General features: G+C 37.1%; 1 protein-coding gene across 7 annotated transcripts in view; it reads left to right on the plus strand.

Moving 5' to 3' along the window:
• The first annotated feature begins 6452 nt into the window (after positions 1–6452).
• LOC131047827 (uncharacterized) overlaps positions 6453–16596 on the plus strand; it is a 62229-nt gene continuing 52085 nt past the window's right edge. Inside the window, exons 1-5 of one of the 7 annotated variants that reach the window (XM_059219543.1) lie at positions 6453–6746; positions 6943–7448; positions 7553–7640; positions 8218–8409; positions 11541–11614. In XM_059219543.1, coding sequence (XP_059075526.1) covers positions 8263–8409; positions 11541–11614 — 221 coding nt within the window. In that variant the 5' untranslated portion in view covers positions 6453–6746; positions 6943–7448; positions 7553–7640; positions 8218–8262. Of the gene's footprint in view, positions 7449–7541; positions 7694–8217; positions 8410–11537; positions 11615–16596 lie in introns of all 7 variants that reach the window. The other 6 variants (XM_059219544.1, XM_059219548.1, XM_059219546.1 and 3 more) reach the window with 6 other exon arrangements.

Below are 16596 nucleotides of genomic sequence, written 5' to 3' on the forward strand. Positions count from 1 at the left end.
ATTTGGTGTCCTAAGGGGTCACAAGACACTATTTGACCCCTTAGGACACAATATGACCCCTAACAACACCTAAGGGGTTATATGGTGTACTAAGGGATCATAGAACACCATATGACCCCTCAGGACACAATACAACCAATAACGACACCATATGGTGTCCTGAGGGGTTGTAAAACACCATATGACCCCTTAGGATACGATATGGTCTCTATCTCTTTCTCTTTGACTCTTTTTACCTTTTTTCCTCTCAACCCCCTTCTCCCTCTCACCCTCTATCTTTATCTCTCTCACTCCCCCTCCCTTAGGTGTCTCTCTCTTTCTCTCATTATCTCCCTCTCTCTCTCTCTCCATCTCTCCCTATCCCTCTCATTCTCTTTCTCTATCTCTCTCTCCCTCTCTTGTAGGTGTCTCTATCCCATTCTTTCCATTCTCTCCATTCTTTCCCTCTCTCCCTCCCTCCCCCATCCTCTCTCTTCCCTCGCCCTCTCCTTCCCATTATTTCCCTCCCCCTCTCTCCAGTGTCTCTCTCTCTCTCACATTCTTGCCCTCTCTCCTTCTCTCCCTTTCTCTCTCAAGTCTCTCTCTTTCCCTCTAACACTCTTTCTTTCTCTCCCATTCCCTTTCTCTTTCTCTCTCAAGTATCTCTCCTTCTCACCCTCTCTTTCCCTCTCTCCCTCCATCCTCTCTTCTCTCTCCCTCTCTCCCTCCCAAGCCTAACCTAAGAGAGAGAGACCTAAGAGAGAGTGATAGATACTAAGTGAGAGGGAGGAAGGGATAGAAAATGAGTATGAGACTAGAGAAAGATCCCAGGTGAGAGAGAGGGGTGGAGGAAGGGAAGGGTTTAGAGAGAGAGAGAGAGGTTGATGGAAAGAGAAGAAGAGACTAGAGATTCAACCTTCAAGTGAAGCCTATTCAACCTTCAAGTGATTCTTCTAAAGTTGAAATCCCAAGATTTAGAAGCTTTCAACGCATGCAAGATGTTAAATGTATGTAGAAAACTAGGTCATCATTCCCCAAGAGAAACCCTTTAAAGAGATGTCTCCACCTCAAGGAACCCCCAAATCTTATCAAAGTCCTTTTGCAAACAAACTTTCATGCCCTAGCATCATTTTCCTTTGTCCAAGAGGTCCTATTATATATCTAAAGAGCTATTTTGTTGAACAAAAGAGAGACTTTTTTGAGGTAGAAACAAAGTTATCTTTTGTCAATACACCTGCAAATGATGTAGAAATAGAAAAATTAAATTTATTGCAATAAAATGATATGTATGATGATATAGAACAATAGGTTAAAGAGCAAGGAAAAAGTGTTGATAACAAGTTTTTGATTGTTTTGTTTAATGAGTCACCTAGTTATATTGAGCAATATGATGAGATAATGCTTGTTTTGTTTAATGAGCTACCTTTGTATGTTATTGATGAAGAAGAAGATACATCTATAATAACTCAACAATGATTTTGAAACATCATCAGAATACAAATTATGTTGACCTCAAGGTGTTGATTTATCAATATTATGTTTTCTCGATCTTGGTCTCCCCTCCTCTCTCTCTCCATCTCTCTTTCTCTCATTTATCTCTTGTCTCTCCCTCTCAGTATCTATCTCTCTATCTCACTCTCCTCCTCTATTAGGTGTGTCTCTCTCCCATTCCCTTTCTCTCCTACCCCTCTCTCCCTCTCTAGGGTCATATGGTATTCTTAGGGTTCGTATGGTATCCCAGGGATCCATGCATGTGTCCTACGGGGTCATAGGACACCATATGAGTCCTTGGGACACCATATGACTTGTAACGATACATGAGATGTCATATGGAGTCCTAAGGGGTCATAGGTTGTCCTAAGGGGTCATAGGACACTATATGATCCCTTAGCACACAATAGGACCTATAACAACACCAAATAGTGTCCTAAGGGGTATAGATAATGAGATAGAGGTAGAGAGATATAGATAGAACAAATAGAGGAACAAAGAGATAGAGAGAGGTGGAAAGGAGATTTATAGAGAGATAGGAATAAGGAGTGTGTGTATGAGTTAGAGAGATAGTGAAGTGTTGTAACTTGTAACCTAGCACAATTTACACAACTTTATGTGCCCCTACTTTCATGTGTCCCATCTTAGCTCTCACTCGAGTCCATTTCAAGCCCTTTTACGTCAAAACTAATGTCATCTTTCTGCACGGTAATCTAAACCCTGATATTGAGTTGTTTGTTCTTCATTTCTCATTTATTTGCCCTATTTTCGATGAACAGGTGCACTCGAGGCACCCTTTTCTGTATAGGGGTGCCCAGGGCATCCTTGCCTTCCTTAAAAAAGACATATTTAAATATGTTAGTGCACTTCCCCTTCTTGGTGATTTTGGATCTTGGTGTCTCAATTTAACCATTGGAGGTCACCCTAATTGGTGCAAAGAGAGCGAGAGAGGGAGAGAGTGAGAAAGAGAGGTAATGAGAAAGGGAGAGAGGGAGAGAATAAGAGAGAGATACACCTGAGAGAAGGGGAGAGTGAGATAGAGAGGATGCTTTAGAGATAAAGAATGGGAGGGAGAGGGAGAGAGAGAGAGAGAGAGAGAGAGAGAGAGAGAGAGAGAGAGTTAAATGAAAAAGAGAAAGGGAGGGGGGGAGAGATAGACAGAGTCTGAGTGAGAGGGAAGAAGGGATGGAAGGAGAGTACATGAGACTAGAGAGAGAGAGGTGCGAAGAGAGGGAGAGAGTGAGAAAGAGAGGTAATGAGAAAGGGAGAGAGGGAGGGGGAGGAGAGAGGGAGAGAATAAGAGAGAGATACACCTGAGAGAAGGGGAGAGTGAGATAGAGAGAGGATGAGAGGGAGAGACTTAAGAGATAAAGAATGGGAGAGAGATATGCTTGATAGAGGAGGAGAGTGAGATAGAGAGATAGAGGTAGAGAGAGGGAGAGAGAGTTAAGAGAGAAAGAATGAAAGAGAGAAGATTCATGGAACATTGTTTAGGCACATATTGTGTTAATGGAAGATTCGACTAACATAGCGTGTTAGTCGCTTTCGTTGATTCGCAAACTGAGTGGTCGTCATTTCTTTTTGCCCCGTGAAACAACGAATTTGACTAACATAGCGTGTTAGTAGCTTTCGTTGATTCATGGGCTGTGTGGCCGCCATTTTCTTTTGCCCTGCGAAACCTATGAATTCGACTAACATGGCGTGTTAGTCCTGCAAAACCTATGAATTCGACTAACATGGCGTGTTAGTTGCTTTCGTTGATTCGCGGGCTGCATGGCCGCCATTTATTTTTCCTCGCGAAATAGCGAATTCGACTAACATGGCGTGTTAGTCGCTTTCGGGTTGTTTTGGTCTTATCAGCGTAGGCTTCCCCGATGTAGTCACTTCATTTGTGCTGAGCTCATCTTCCTCATCGGGCATCAGGATAACTCAAAACGCATCTCCCCGACAATGTATGTTATCTCGATGAGTCTGACTCTCTTTCTTGCTTGGTATCACTTTATCGGAGAGAGTCTCTCTGATAGAGTCCCCTTCTCCATTTAGTGCATCAGGTATTGGGGTAACATAAATTGGGACCTCCCGATAACCCGACGTCACCACTATGAAGACATGATTCCATCGGTTATCGACAAGAGCTCCACCGATAGCCCCATCGGGCATCGTGATGACATTTTTTCCTCATTGCCGATAGTGTATGTTATCCCAATGACAATAAAGGGCTTTCGCTGATTCGCGGGCTGCGTGGCCAAAACAGCGAATTCGACTAACATGGCGTGTTAGTCGCTTTCATTGATTCGCGGACTGTGTGGCCACCATTTCCTTTTGCCTCATGAAACAACAAATTTGACTAACATAGCGTGTTAGTCACTTTCGCTGATTCGCAGACTACGTGGCCGCCATTTCCTTTTGGACCGCGAAACAACGAATTCGACTAACATAGCGTGTTAGTCGCTTTCGGGTTGTTTCGGTCTTATCGACGTAGGCTTCCTCGATGTAGGATGACGTGGAAAGTAAAGAAGGTGCATCTTGAAAAGGATTCGACGGTCTGCGTTATTTCAATGGGCGAAATAGCGTGGAGTTTATCTTTCACGAAGCAGCGAAAGGATGGTGGGCCCGACAGATTAGACTATGATGTTTCGCGAGGCAAAAGGAAATGGTGGCCGCACAGTTTGTGAATCAGCAAAAGCGACTAACATGTCATGTTAGTCAAATTTGCTATTTCGCAAGGAAAAATAAATGGCGGCCACGCAGCGCGCAAATCAGTGAAAGCGACTAACACGCCATGTTAGTCGAATTCACAGATTTCGCAGGGCAAAAGAAAATGGCGGCCACATAGCCTATGAATCAACAAAAGCTACTAACACGCTATGTTAGTCGAATTCGCTATTTCGTGGGGCAAAAGGAAATGGCGGCCACGTAGTCCGCGAACCAATAATAATAAATTGTAATTATTAATAATTTTTCGCTTCAAAAAACTAAACTGTAATTTTGGGGGCTTCAAAGCCATACTGATAAGGCTGCAGGTAAAACTTGAGCATATGTTACATATGCCTCGTCCATTATCTGCACTAACCACTGTGACTGTAAAAATTATAAAGCAAACGTGACTGTGAATTTCATAAAGCAATATGAAGAAAAAAAAATGAAAAAAAAATTGAAGACAATTTTTTTTCGTAGTCTACAATAATAATAACAGACTGAAATATCTCTGAAATGTAAAGGGGAAAAAATGTTATCTATTTTCTTCATACACTGGTAGATTATGAAGTGCGTTTCATTCACAGATTATGAAGTGCGATTCATTCACACATTTTATAAAATACAATCACTTCACATTCATAGCACCCAAGAGTCACATTAAAATATAGACAAAACTTTTCTTATTCAAAGAATGTGACATTGATTAACATGAAATATGTCTAGGTATGAGAGTACAAACTTTTTCCACTAATGTTCGATCAAACTCTATGATGGAAAAAACCTCACAAAATAAACTCTATATCTACAACGACATTGATTTCAATATTTCAGATTCAAAAACACCACCGGAGAAGCATGACAAAGACTATGAAAGAACCAAGGGAAATTATTCTTCTGTAACTCTAGACATCGTTTTAATCATACCCAGCTACAGCAAAAAAACAAGACAAAATTTTTCTTTACACTGTCGTTTGTACTTAAGAAAAGATAAAATATCAAGCATTTACAGCCCTAGCAATCCATGCATTCTGTGCTTAGATAATGTTATGATAATCAGACGCTAAAAAATAACATTCCCACACGACTTTCTGTCCATACATCCTTCAAATATTGCAATGCAAACTTTGAACAATAAACCCAATTTTATGTTTATCATGGAGACGGAGCAATTGGATGGGTGGTAGGATCATGATAATCGGATTGATGAATCGAAATTTCTGCTCTCCCTTCTTTAATACTTTTGGTTTTGTACCCATACCCTTCTGGAAAAAATCTGATTTCTTTCTTTCTTTTGGCTTCTCCAAGCTGTTACAGATAAAGAAACAACAATTCATGCTTGTGCATCACAAATAAAAGAAACAAAACACTAAATATGCAGTCAAAGGAAAAAATATGTTATGGGTATTTTAAGTATCAATACCTTATCTCCTAAGATTGGTCTGCCATTGAAATCTTTCCCATGCAAACTGATTTGACTATGGGCAACAGAAATATCTGCAGAACCATCACTGTTATTAACAACTACAATATAGACTAATAGATTTCATTAATATGTAACTCAAACCTATGTCATTCAATGCCTCAGCCGAAGTTGCCAAAATGCATATCAGCATGAAAGAATAATGCCAGAAATCTCCTAGAAAAGTCTTTGCTCCATCCACCCTAGGAAAATAAGGCGGCTCCTTATAGATCTGAGACAAAACGTCGGGAGCACTGCTTCTATAAGACGAACCCTTCATCTCCACGCTTCCCATGACGACAACGACCAGCACTAGCAAGAAAAACCTCTTAACCCCAGTCCAACTGTGACAGCCAAACTTAGCATCAAAAAATGGAAATGAAATTGCAGCGTCAGAAAATGAAAATGGAATTCAATAGCGATAGAATTCAAAACAAATATGTTTGAAATTATGTTTGGGCGGGAGCGGCAGAGGAGTTTTAAAATTCAAATTCAAATTTTTGGACACATGTGGTTACAAACTGTAGCCGTGCTCGTGAGGCGTGACTGGGAGAGTGGCTAGCAAATATTAGCCGTGTGCAAATACTTTCTGTCAACCGCAAATGACAACATGCCTCCACGTCAGAAGCCCAATGATGGGTCCCGGAACATGTTGTATGGGATTGTATGACATGAAAGGGCATGCGATTTTGGGGAGCCGCATCATGGCATGACATGCCGTTTTGGACCCAAAATAGCTACAGCGCCAATGCTGCTGGATACTCATTGCCACGTTGGAAAATGGTTATATATGTTTAGCGTAAAAAACTTTAGCTTCCATTCTACGTAAATGAAACGTATTCCCTCTCATTAAATTCTGTTTTAATACGCGCTGAGGACGCGATCTCATTTTCTTTCAAATTCTTTTCCGCTCTGTAAATTTTTCTTCACATGAGTGCCGTTATAAAAATTCGAGTCGTTTAAAAAGCCGAGCTTTGCATTTTTTAATTTGCTAGCCCTTGCATTTTAAATTTTTTTTCCTTCCATGACTATTATTCCAGCTTAGATCGCAGCAGCAAATCTTACGAGGGACAAAACAGAGAATCCTTTTGGCCTTTGGGACGCTTCAAATTACCAGGTTTGACATTTCAGACCCTTGAAATAAAATAGAAAAGGCCTGCAAGTAAACAGATATAGCATCTCAGCAAAATGAATGAAAAATCAGTTCCGTTAGCTCATGTTTTAGGCCATTAAAAAAATACTGGGGACTCGTTTTTCTGGTTAAGATTTTTTTCCATTAAGTGAAAAATAAAGTCTGTTAGTTACTTTGTTAGGGTTTTGAAAACCCTGCAGACCGATCAGACATGCAGTTGAGATATTCTGTCAACAGTAGATTGGACTGCAGGCTGATTTATTGAAATAACGGAGTTTTTAAGTGTCGTTTCCAATCGGGACGCTTTGCTGTGGGTTTTTCTAAAATTTTGTTGTTGTGGTGGCGAATTCGGTTGAATTACGTCATTTGATGGAAATTTAATCCAAGATTACTTGAAACGGCAGATAAATGTATTGAGACTTAAGCGATAACTTTTGAAAATTAGGGGACGGCCACATCATTTTGATGCATTGTTGATTACTTTTTCCCGAGACTACATTGAACATTTGCCCGGTGGAGGGTTTTTTTTGAAGAACTTGAAATTCAGCATAATCTTTTCCGAAATGGTACCATTTGATGTAGATTCTGTCAAGGCGTTGTTCACGTCCTTGGAAAGAAGATCAAATTGAGTATTTTCTGTTGAAAGAATGTTTGTAAATTGAGTTTTGGAGCTTGCTGGAAGTAACGGTAAGGATTTTTGCATTGAAACTTGAAGGCATAGCTAAGTAACTTGTTCAAAATTCTGCAAGAGTCACTGGAGGAGAATGAAATCAGATTAAGTGATTTTGCAGGCTGTCAGGGTTGGAGAAATACAGCTAAATTGAGTCAGTTACTTGAAGGTGGAAGGCACAGAAGAAAGAAATTTTGGTTGCAGTCACATCAGCTACTTTTGAGAAGCATTTAGCAAGCAGGTTTCCGATCAATGTGATTTGGTATGCTGCTTTATTATTTTCTCTCTCTGGAGATCTGTTCGCTGCTTTGCTCTTTTGTTCTGCTCAAGTTTTATGCCACTTTAGGGGAGATCCACCAGGAATTTTCATTGTTATGTACATTCTTTAGTCCCATTGACTATGCTTGGGTACTGCTGGAAACTAATGTGTAAATAAAATAAAATAAAGTGTTGTTTGATTTCAAGCTTCAAACTATTGTGAAAGGAATTACTAAAGTCCTCAGTCTTTTCAAATTAGCTTGAGTGACGATCACTAGCTGATCTGCTAGCACAATAAATATTTCTGACTGCTAAATTTTTTTAAATTTTTCAGTCTTTTCAAATTAGCTTGAGTGACGATCACTAGCTGATCTGCTAGCACAATAAATATTTCTGACTGCTAAATTTTTTTAAATTTTTATATTAAGTTGTTGTTTGTTGCTTTAATAAGTCAAATTGATTTAAAATATTAGAAGTTTTGATATATTTAAATCTGTTCCTGATATATTGGGTGTTCCATCATTTGTTTCAGATCAATACATTTCATGAATAGTTGGCTCTCCAGGGAATTAAATGGCTTCCATATATTATATCATTGTAGCATTTCCATGCACAATTGCAGCAATTTCCCTGGCAATATGGCATATTTACAGACACCTGTTGAACTATACAGAGCCGATATTCCAACGCTATATTGTTCGCATTATCTTCATGGTGCCAGTAAGTGGTGCCTTCCCATTAAATCATACAGCAGTTGATATATTTGTGAAATGGAAATGTTTAACATGCATACGATGTATTGTGCAATTTGCAGCATAACCATGAAATTTTTACCACCTTATAATTTCCATTGTTTTTTTCTTGATTGGAAAAGTTGAGTCATATTATATTAATTTCAAAAAAGTAGACAGAGTTTATAATCAGAATGCATAAAACCATAAGCTGTTAGTTCTACCCTACCACCAAAAAATATCTGACTGTAGCAAAAACTGTCCTAACAGAGTCCGAATTTGATCCTGTGCAACTATAGGCTAGCTAAGAATGCTTAAATTTTCATTTCAAACACCAATAACAAAAAACCGCAGACTAAACCTAAACCTAGTAAACTAGGCCTCATTCCTTATCTGGTTCAGTTCGCCAGTAGTCATCCTGGAATTGATTTTCTTGCTTTTCACTATCACGCCTTCTGCATCCTTGGCCTTCTTCTCCTAAATTTCCATTGTGGAGTTTGATTTCAATTTTAAAAAATATACGCACATTTGGCCATCCATTTTTTCAAAAATAATTCTTGCCTTTATACGTTTCTTTTAAAAAGTGGAGTTATTAAAATTATAAAATTATTTTGACACTCCTCCATGAAGATGCATGTAACTTTAAAAAACTAAATCTGAAACAAAATGAACAGTAGGAAGTCCGTCTTGAATAAGTATTTGAACCCAAGATTTTACAAGTCTTTTTGTAAAGAAATATAAAAGACAGGGGAAAGTACCCTTTAGTTGAGCATGTTCCAATACTTATGAGTGCATTGGACATCAAGAGGTCGCACATTTTAATACTATACACTATTAGTTGTGACTTCAAAGTCGTTACTCGATGGTGTTGATTATCATTACTAAAAATTAATGAAATGAAATATTTTGAACAAGTCACATCCAAAAACCAACACCATCCAAAAATCAACCTCAATATGTTTTGTAATGTTCTCTTCTCAAGCATAATTTGTATTATTTTAATATTGAAACAAATCAACAAAAATCAACAAAACCGGGGACGTTTTGCAGACTTGTGGACGGCTAGGGGATGTCCTCCGCTGTCCCCATAATTGCAAAATTTGTGGGAAACGTCCTGGAAACTTGGGGACGGCAGTGATTCTCAAAGGGGACGTCCCCCCGTCCCCTAACCGTCCCGGGGACGGCGAGCCGCCCCCCTTTTCCCAGCACATTTAACAAAAAAATAAAAATGCTGAACTTTTTAAATTTTTTTTATTATAGGTCTGTAAAACTGGATTTTCACTAATATGATGGGTAAACATGTCCGAATCACTTCCAAAAGCACTTAAATATAATGAGCAGCATCCTGGTAAAAAATTTCACAAACACTTAGAACTCGGTAGTGCATGAAAAAGTGGTTGCAGGTCTGCAATATTGGACTTTTCACAATTATGAAAGGTAAAAAGGTCTGAATCATAGCCAAAAGCACTCAGAAATATGAGTAACAGCTTGGTATAGAATTTCACAAACACCCAAAACCTTTGTAGTGCATAAAGAAGCGGTTTGTAGGTCATAATAGAAATGGAAGACTATCAAAATATCCTCCAACCAGCAAGAAAACAATTAACTACATGCAAACAAGTGTTGACATATTGACAATGTATTTACAATTATGAATGCATATTGAGTATTGACAATGAATTCTGAATTCTGAATGCATATTGAGTATTGAACACAAATGTGGTATGTTAAGGTTCTATAATGTACATATACCTGCTTTATCCATGTTTTCATATGAATATAATGTATATATACATGCTTTATCTATTTTTCATATGAACATTTAAAATTTCCCTATATATTTAAAATTTTCCCTATATTTTATATAGTCGTCCCCCCGTTGTCCCCAAAATTGGCAAAAAAATTTGCTGTCCCGGAAACTTGTCCAGCCATCCCCTGCCATCCCCGTCCTGGAAACTCGGGGTAACATAGGAAAATTGTTTTCTATTAGAATTGAAATAAAAAGGAGTACAATATTGTATCAGTAGTCAAATTTTAAAAGTTGCTGTGCATTCAAATTTTGTGTAAGGCTGACAGTCTTTGTTGAAAGGCCATTTTATTGATTAAAAAGTATAAAAAAAGAGGAGGATTGACTTCCCTTGTTGAAAGGTCGATTTTTGAATGAAAAATATTAAAAAATAGGAGTGCTAACTGTTCGTGTTGAAAGGTCTATTTTTGAATGAAAATAATTAAAAAATAGAAGTGCCCACTCTGCAAAACCTGGCAAGGGCTGACTGTGGAGCAGATACAAGAAGGGCAACTCACTGGTAGAGTAAGAGAAGGTGCAAGTGCAGGCAAGGTTGTATTGCAAGGCAGACAAAGCATAGGCATGGGCAGAGGAGGGTCATGGCAGGCATGAAGGATGCATGGCACAGTGGGATCCCAAGCAGGTGTGGGATTATTTGAATCCCTAGCCATGAAAATATCAGAATCCCCAGCCATGAAAATATCAGAAACCGTAGCCATGAAAATTTAGCCAAAAAATTGACGAGTACTATGAGTAGTCACAGATACTGCATTTACAGGCCTTGACTTGCTGAAACTTGCCTGTGATAAGTGGGGCGAGTTACTTTGTGCACATATAAACTTGTGAGTGTAGAGAGTTTTTAAACTATTGAATTTGGCACAGACAGAAACTTGTGAGTCCGGCTAGTTTTAAAATTTAAACTATGGAACCAACTGTCCACTAAATATCAAAAATCAAATTTAATGATGCTGAAATCAAAGTTGAACATTGTTACAGGTCACTTTGCTAACTGGATAGATTAGGGTAAGGGGACCAGTAGGGTAAGAATTTTGTGTCTGGCATCCATCAGGAATACATTTTTCTAGCTTTAAACTCTCTACATTTTAATTCTTTGCTGAGAAATTATTCTGTTGAACTTGATTGAGTTTGATGATGGTTTTACATCATTGTGCGATTATAGTGATAAATAAAATTTGTCTATTCCAGGTTTTTCTGTGCTGTAAAATGATATTTTTTTTTATAGGGGATGTTTTCAAACAATTCCTTTCTCATGGAATCTTAGCTTTTAATTTTTTTTTAGTTCCCTTGACCGACTTTGGTTTATTGTCTTGCAGATATATGCAACGATGTCATTCATGTCTCTCGTGCTAGGAAATAAATCAATTTATTTTAATTCTATTCGTGAAATGTGAGTATATACTATGTTTACCTTTAATATGGGTTTTTGATTTGTACTCTTCTCAAGGAAATTACTTTTTTGTGCTCTTCTAGAATGTCTTTAGGGAGTAATTGTGTTTGCCTCAATGTCATGCATTGCATCCACTCTGCTGTGCAAATAATCAATTTTATAAGCTAATTAGCGTTTATATTTATTATTTACACAATAATAATCCTAGTTTTGGCTAAATTTATTAAACTTTGTTTTCATTAGTTGCTATGACTCCCCCAAATATTTTAGATATGTTGAACTGATATTGGATAGAAAGTGCATGGTTAAAATGAAAATTGTCTTCTTTGTGTTAGCAAATATTAAGTACATTATTTATGGAGGGTTATAATTGTTTTGAAAGTACTTATTCAATACATTTAATGCTATCTGGTGGGTGATGTGATAACCAGGGATTTGTGCAACAATACACTATGAAAGATGTAGTGGCATTACGTTGTAGGTAATGATGTTTCACCATACAATTATTCTTAAAGGATAAACTCCATATTTTCCTTCAACAAAGAAATACAATACAATCTATACACAAGGTAGATGTACCCAACTAAGACCCATATAAATAGTCTTCTTTGTAAAATTGTCAGCTTTCATAAACATAGTGGCCATGTGACTCAGACATTAACTAACTAACTACACATATAACTCAATGACTAATTAACTGTCCTATGCATCTACACGCTGGCTATATATAGCTCAATTGGACATGATTAAGACACTGCATCAAGAGATTTCTTCCATAAGCTAACTGCTAGTGTTGCCTCAATATATTCTACATATTTATATGACAACACAATTATGGATATAGATACATAATATGCCAACCCCCTTTGAAATGCTTGGCCCTGGAAGAGTGGGATAAAGCCAAATAGCATGTCTTTTTGGATTTGCATATGCTTGGCCTTGTGCTTGATCTTCCATTCACCCCTGTACTATTCTGTTGCTTCATGCCATGCTATCTTGATTGTTGCCGCTCATGGTAGCATGGAGCTCCATATGGCTAAATCCAATCTTCAACATAATGTTTGTTTGGTGCTTGAACATGTGGAGGGTTAATCCTTTTCTTATTTAAGTGCACCTGCTTTTTCTCTTCTGTATTCTTTCATTTCCTTTTCACTGCTTTCTTTTTTTTTTAAGTTGGGACTCCTTAGTAATCCCTTTTAAGGTTGACATTCATTTTTTCTATCAGATTTTCATCAATTTTTCTTGCACATTGAAGACAGCTCACATGTTTTCGGCCAAGATGATCCAAGAGCAATGGCTGAAGCATCTGTAGCCATGACATGAAACCAGTGCACGAACATAAACATCCACAATGGCTGTAACATCTCTTGGACCTTTACCAAATCTCTCTGTGTTGCCTTGGCTTGAGCATGTAACCAGTTCGCCAAACTCAAAATTCTGAGTTAGATTTGCTACTTGGGTTTATTCAGACTGCAATGCTATTCTCTAATGTTTTCTTGTACGTGCAAAATTTGAGTTTGTTTGGATGGAGATGTAAAAGAGTTTTCCGTTTCAACAATTTTATTTCCTTGTTGGCTTCTCAATTTGCTAAAACAACTTCTGTCATTTCTCTCTAGGCTAGAAATGCTTATTTATTTTTGCCCAAGTCAATTTATTTCTTCAACTAAGGCTTTTCTAACAGGCAAAAGCATCATTCGTTATATATATGTAATAGAACATTTGCTCTCTATATTGTAAAACCTAGATACCATTATTGTAAAATCAACAGTATGTTTCTTTGCAGAAAATAAGGGAATGCTCATGATTCATACATAAAAAATTCCCCCTAACAGCTCACTGTTTTCTATTGGAAGATGGCAGTTTTGAAAGGATTAGTTGTAAAGAGGTCCTATCTCCATCAACATTACTTGAAGTCTAGGTTAGCAAATTGGCTCATTTCCCTGCTGATTTGCCCTGGAATTGGGTACTGCCTGGAAACCCTGAAGAATTGACCAGGGTTTGCATTTTATTAACCTGATATGTTTCTTCCTTGTGCTGGTTGATTCCAAGCTATTCTGATGCTGATGTGGCATATTTTGGAGGATTCTGATCCAATTCCAGAACTCTTGCAGTTTTCATGTTTTCTTTGACCGTATTTTCAAGTGGAAAATCCAAGCCAACACATGGTTTACGTAGATGTGTTAAACTTGATTTGTTTTTTTTAACTGTGTATGTGTGTGTTGCTGTGAAAACAATTTTCTGTCAACTGTATGATCCTTGTCACCAGGTAAGACTGCCGTTTACATAACTGCTTTTAAATTTTAAAAGCATTTCAAAAGTAAAATTATATAACTATAATGTTTTTAGTTTTTAAATTTTAATACTGTTTAACTTCGAAAATTAAATTTTTTAAAATGGTTTAAAACTATATTTAATATTAACATGGTTATCAGCTGAAGCCTGAAGGTAATTTACAATTTAAGACTACATCACCGTTTTTAATTACTATTTTTTAATTTTAATGCAATTCTATAACAGCATATTTGATATTAAAATACAGCATAAAGAAATTTAAAAACCTGTATAGCGTGAAACTGTATACAGTATACAGTATATTTATATTTATTAATTAAATTAAATTAAAATAGTATTTGATATTTATAATCATAAATTTAAAAACCTGTAAGTATATCAGTATAACAGTATGCTTATTTTTTAATTTATGTAAGACAAACTTATATTATTAAACTAATTTCAATTTTTTTTATAATAATTAATAAATAGTAAATATTAATTTTAATTTTGGCATGACAATATGGCAGGTGTCTCTTTACCTGCAGTCCAGATGTAATTTCATGCAGTCCAGATGTAATTTCATGTTTTAATATAATATATATTATAGAGGCTTTATGCCTTCTACTTAAAAAAATTCATTTTTAAATTTAAAAACATTGTACAGATTAAAATTTTAACATTTGTTGTTCAATATTTGTTTTTTGAACTTCTTGTAGACAGGACATTTGTACAATGGCAATCGGTACTAGCTCCATTGTCCAACACAACTTCAAAATGGATCTGAGTTCACTTTTGTAGGGGCATGTACAAATGACTACACCAGATTTGAGGTGGTAAATTGTTTGTCTGGAATGTAGTGTCTGTGATCAGAAGTATACTAGCTCATACAACCAGGTGAAAACCCATTTCTGTGCCATTTCTAACATGAGAAGCAAAGCATATCTAGGAAAGGTTGGTAATTGTGTGCGACCCATCAAATGGCAGAATTTATTAGAGAGTAGGAGGAAGAAGAAGCAAGAGTTTGCCTATGGTGCAGAGCATCCTTTGAGGAGAGGAAGGGGAACACGAAAGATCTCCCATTTCTCCCTCTCATAGTGTCGTCCTTGATGTTGTAGTAGATAGCCAACTAAGGTGAAAAGAATGAGGGGTCTATTAGAGAGGTCATTTTAGAATGATGCTAGAGAGATTGTAGATCAAACTATGGTAAGATGCCTCTATGCAAACAATTTTCTCTTCAATATTGTTTGATCGCCATATTGGCATGATATGTTGAGAAAAGTAACCGAGGCTCCAAAATAGTAGATGAGACTAGGTTGTGTGAAGGTTTGTAGTATGTTATTGGCGTAAGGGGTAAAAAATATAGACATTTCATTGGCTTTTGTTAGGAATTCATGGAAACAAAGAAGGGTGTCCGTTGTTTTTGATGGGTAGAAGGATATAAGAAATTGATTGTTAATCGATGTAATTGCAACGTCTCCTCCTACATTTAGGTATGGACTTGACAACTAGACTATCCACTAAGGTTGAAGCAACGAGGCATGAGCATGAAGGCATGCTGGGGAAGGGAGGGGACATCTAATGGGTCAGAATGGCATTGGGTTTTATGGTCAACAAGTGGGTAATCATGTTCTATTGTCTAAAGGGGCTGTGTTTTTGAAGTTATGGATTATGAAGGGCAGGTGAAGGATGCACAATTTATTGTTGAAATTCTTATATAGCACATTTGTTAACTTGGTCATCAAAATGTTGTTCAAGTCATAATGGACAATGCAAATAATTTTAGAGTTGTTAAACATATGCTGCTTGAGACACTTATATTTTGGAACTCACTTATTCTCATGCTACAAAAGTGGGGAAGAATAATAAATTAGATCAAACAAGTCTATGTTGAGGCTAAAGAGATCCAAATGTTCATCACAAACCACCACATGCCTCAGGCCATTTTTAGATAATTCTTGCAATTGGAGTCACGAAAGGTTGATATGAACCCTACAATTTTTAATTGTTTTTGTTTCACTCTATTGATTACTAACTTATTTTTTAAAATTAAGTATGCAGTCTTCTTTGTTTTTAATTTTCAATTTTTGAATAGCTCGTTGAGACCTGATTCACATCCAACACAATTGTCTTGAGATCACTTCTGAATGTGTTGAAGCTACTTTCTAGCATGGACATTAGTAAAATCTGGTTTTCATGAAGGCAATCCAATTGTGACAGGCCAACAAATGTAAAGTGAATGATCCTAGTTGACACTCGGTGGGACCATGTGGGTTATCTTCTTATTTTCATCGAGCACATCATTAGCATGATTTGTTTTATTGACATGGATATGTCATGTTTTGGAAATACATATGATGACATCAACCCAATGATTGAGAAGATGAAGTCCGTATTAAATGAAAAAGAGCAAGATCCTCATGAAACATTCTTCATAGAGGAACAATCAATTTGTGTTGAGTGGTAGATCAAAATGATCATTTGACCACAACTTCTAATTGCCTTTGCATTGACTCCGAAATTTTACAACGATAAGATTGTTGCTTTGGTGTCAAGGGTGCCACAATACAGAGATCTAAAAGTCAATGAAGGGTATAGGAAAGCACTTATTGAACTCCTTTTGTCCATTTGAAATGGAGGATTGAGTTACAAATGAGTTTGCTGAGTTTGTAGCCTCCAATGTTTTAAGTATTTCTGCTCTTTGTGACAAG

Source organism: Cryptomeria japonica, chromosome 4 (assembly GCF_030272615.1).
Source record: "Cryptomeria japonica chromosome 4, Sugi_1.0, whole genome shotgun sequence".
NCBI lineage: Eukaryota > Viridiplantae > Streptophyta > Pinopsida > Cupressales > Cupressaceae > Cryptomeria > Cryptomeria japonica.